Source organism: Hemisphaericaspora subhashii, assembly GCF_019202705.1.
Source record: "Hemisphaericaspora subhashii strain CBS 10753 chromosome Unknown scaffold284, whole genome shotgun sequence".
In the NCBI taxonomy this organism is placed as follows: Eukaryota; Fungi; Ascomycota; class Pichiomycetes; order Serinales; family Debaryomycetaceae; genus Hemisphaericaspora; species Hemisphaericaspora subhashii.
This window is the reverse complement of record NW_026057251.1, coordinates 1-2,560: the sequence shown is the minus strand read 5'-3', so window position 1 is coordinate 2,560 and position 2,560 is coordinate 1. Positions and strand designations below refer to the sequence as shown.

The 2,560-nt window shown below is 34.8% G+C and overlaps 2 protein-coding genes across 2 annotated transcripts; both read right to left on the bottom strand. All coding sequences in view use genetic code 12, as the record gives it.

Moving 5' to 3' along the window:
* Positions 1 to 549, bottom strand: J8A68_002054 (uncharacterized protein; the record flags this gene model as incomplete). The annotated part of the gene is made up of 1 exon (XM_049405764.1): positions 1 to 549. A coding segment is annotated over one exon (549 nt), but the record flags the coding sequence as incomplete, so codon positions are not given.
* A 1,304-nt stretch (positions 550 to 1,853) lies between these two features.
* J8A68_002053 (uncharacterized protein) lies at positions 1,854 to 2,560 on the bottom strand (the record flags this gene model as incomplete). Its single annotated transcript, XM_049405763.1, has 1 exon — positions 1,854 to 2,560. A coding segment is annotated over one exon (707 nt), but the record flags the coding sequence as incomplete, so codon positions are not given.

Genomic DNA, 2,560 nt, shown 5'->3' with positions numbered 1-2,560 from the left:
AGTGATGGTTTTTCTGTTTCCCCATGCGAGATAACATAATGATTTACCCTTATAAATCTTACTACCTTGATATGTATTGAATGGTTTACCTTCAGACCATAATCTAACTGCTCTTTGCATATTCCCATAATTTGCGGTTCCACCAGTATCCAAAACAATACCAAACCCATTAGTCGGATCACCAGCGACAACATATTCAATATAAAGTGAATTGGGGATACCATTATTATTCACTTCATCGTATATCACCGTCATAGCATCACTGGTTGCAAATCCACTATTTTGAATCATACTACCAACCCACATATATCCGACAATATTACCACTTGAATAACTGAATGATTCGCGGCTTGGATTATTCTTCAATTGTGTCTTGAAATAATTAATTGCAGTAATAGCGGCTTTTTGGTTAGCGGCGGTTTTTGTACCTTTCCAATATCCGAAAAAGACATTTTCAGAGACCAGAGTGGAACCTGTACATGTGGTCGCAAGACCCAATGAGAAGAGGGTCGAAAGGATAACGAAGAACGGTATAAGTGAAGCCTTCATTTTAGAATAGGAACAAAAAGAGAATAGGCAGGGGCTTTTAGAGTAGAGTCATTATTTTTGGAAATAGAATGGGAATTGTGGTATATATAGAAGAATATATTTTGGAGATATTTCATAAATCGTCAATTTATTGAATATTAAATGCATTGTAAATATCTCTGTGGAAACAATGAGATTTTATTTTTTACATTATAGATGTTCTAAAAGTGGCGAATAAAACTAGCCTGTCGATGTATAGAGAAAAAATAAAATGTCCAAAAATGGTGGCTTCGGTTAAAACACGCTACAAGCTCCATTGTAGTTTGTTGGCTTTGTTGTTCATTTCTACTATTGTGTCTTTTAATTGTTTAAATTCGTCGAGTAATTTATGTATTTTTTTCAGCAAAATCCAGGTAACAGAGATTAGGTTGATACTCTTCCAAGTGGTTTCCCATATTCAGAGAATACATTGGAAATGAGAAGAGAATTATGCAAATGAATCGGTCGTGATTGGGCCCAAGAATATGATTTTGGAATAAGGTTAACAAATTAGGTATGACTCCCGATTCTTTCACAAGAGATCTAACTTTTTTCAGATGAAAATATTTTATTGTTATGGTTTTGAGATTATTTTCACTCGTGTAACAGAAGGGCCGCACCCTCACGTACGTTAATCTAACACCCTGTATGACCGCGGATCTTTAGACCTACAGTCAAGATTGCATGAATTGGAAGAAGGAAGAACCTGAGAGTCACAAGACTAGTGCGAGTCCCAGAACGTATAATGAATAGAAGGCCCTATATAAACATAACAGTTTGAATGAGATTGATTCGCCTCTGAATAGTTTGATCATTGATAAGAATGCTCTCTCGTCTCGGATGGATTGATTCCAATTCCTCGTCTGAAGATTGATTGATGGAATGATGCCATTCCTTCGTCTTACTGTAAGCTCGTTATTGAAGTTATTCAACTCGTAAACTCTTAAAGAAGATTCTTTTCTAAATCTTATTTTTTGCAACACAAGAATGTTCGTACTCCCCCTTGACTGAACCACCTGCCAAGAGACATTTCTAAACATCCGAAATGTTGTTTCACGTTATGTGGCATGGACATGTGAGGGGCGGTCCTATGCTGCAACCCTCTATCACTCTGTTACAACACGTCAATCACACGAGTAGCGCACAAGTCCAAATAGGTTCCATTGTATAAATCCACCTTTATTGTTGCAATTAATTACGCGTTTTACTTAAGCCCATTGTTAATTATAAATTAGATTGTCTATTTTAAAGTATATATTGTAGTATGTAGATGAAAGAAAAGTCTATTAATTTACAGGTAAATCATAATTAATGGCCCATAAGGCACTACCACCAAGTCCAATCTGTTGATACCATTGTATCAAATTAGTACGTTCAGCAGCCTTCATCCATGCAGCCCAATTGGTTCCCTTTTCATAAGTCATAATATCACAATGAGAATTAGCATCGCTCCATCTGGTTCTATCAGATTTGTTAATTGCTAACAATTCATTCTCACTCATAAATCCAGCATAATTGGTCAATTTACCCTTAATTGCACCTGATGTTGGTCCCGTGAATGCACATCCAAAACCAGTACAACTAGTTGATTTCAATTTAAATGTTCTGGCATAATTTGCTACCCCTCCATATAATTTCTTGGTATTAATCCCTGATTTAACTATCATTTCAATTGATTCAACTGTAACGGTTTTATCAACATGACATCCAACTCCAATATTCATGGTATAATCCCATTGTCCATAATAATCATAATTCATTAAAATGAAATAATCCATATTTTTATCTAAATCTTTCAATGGGAAGTATCTAAGAGAATAATCTGATGGTGGTAATGCAATTGAGACTAAGGTTGACATTTTTGATTTAATTGCTTTGAATAATAAATTATAATTAGCACCTTCAGTTGTAGTTCCCGGAAATTCCCAATCTAAATGTACACCATCTAATTTATATTGTTGAATGAAATTAACAATATTTGTTGAAAACTTAT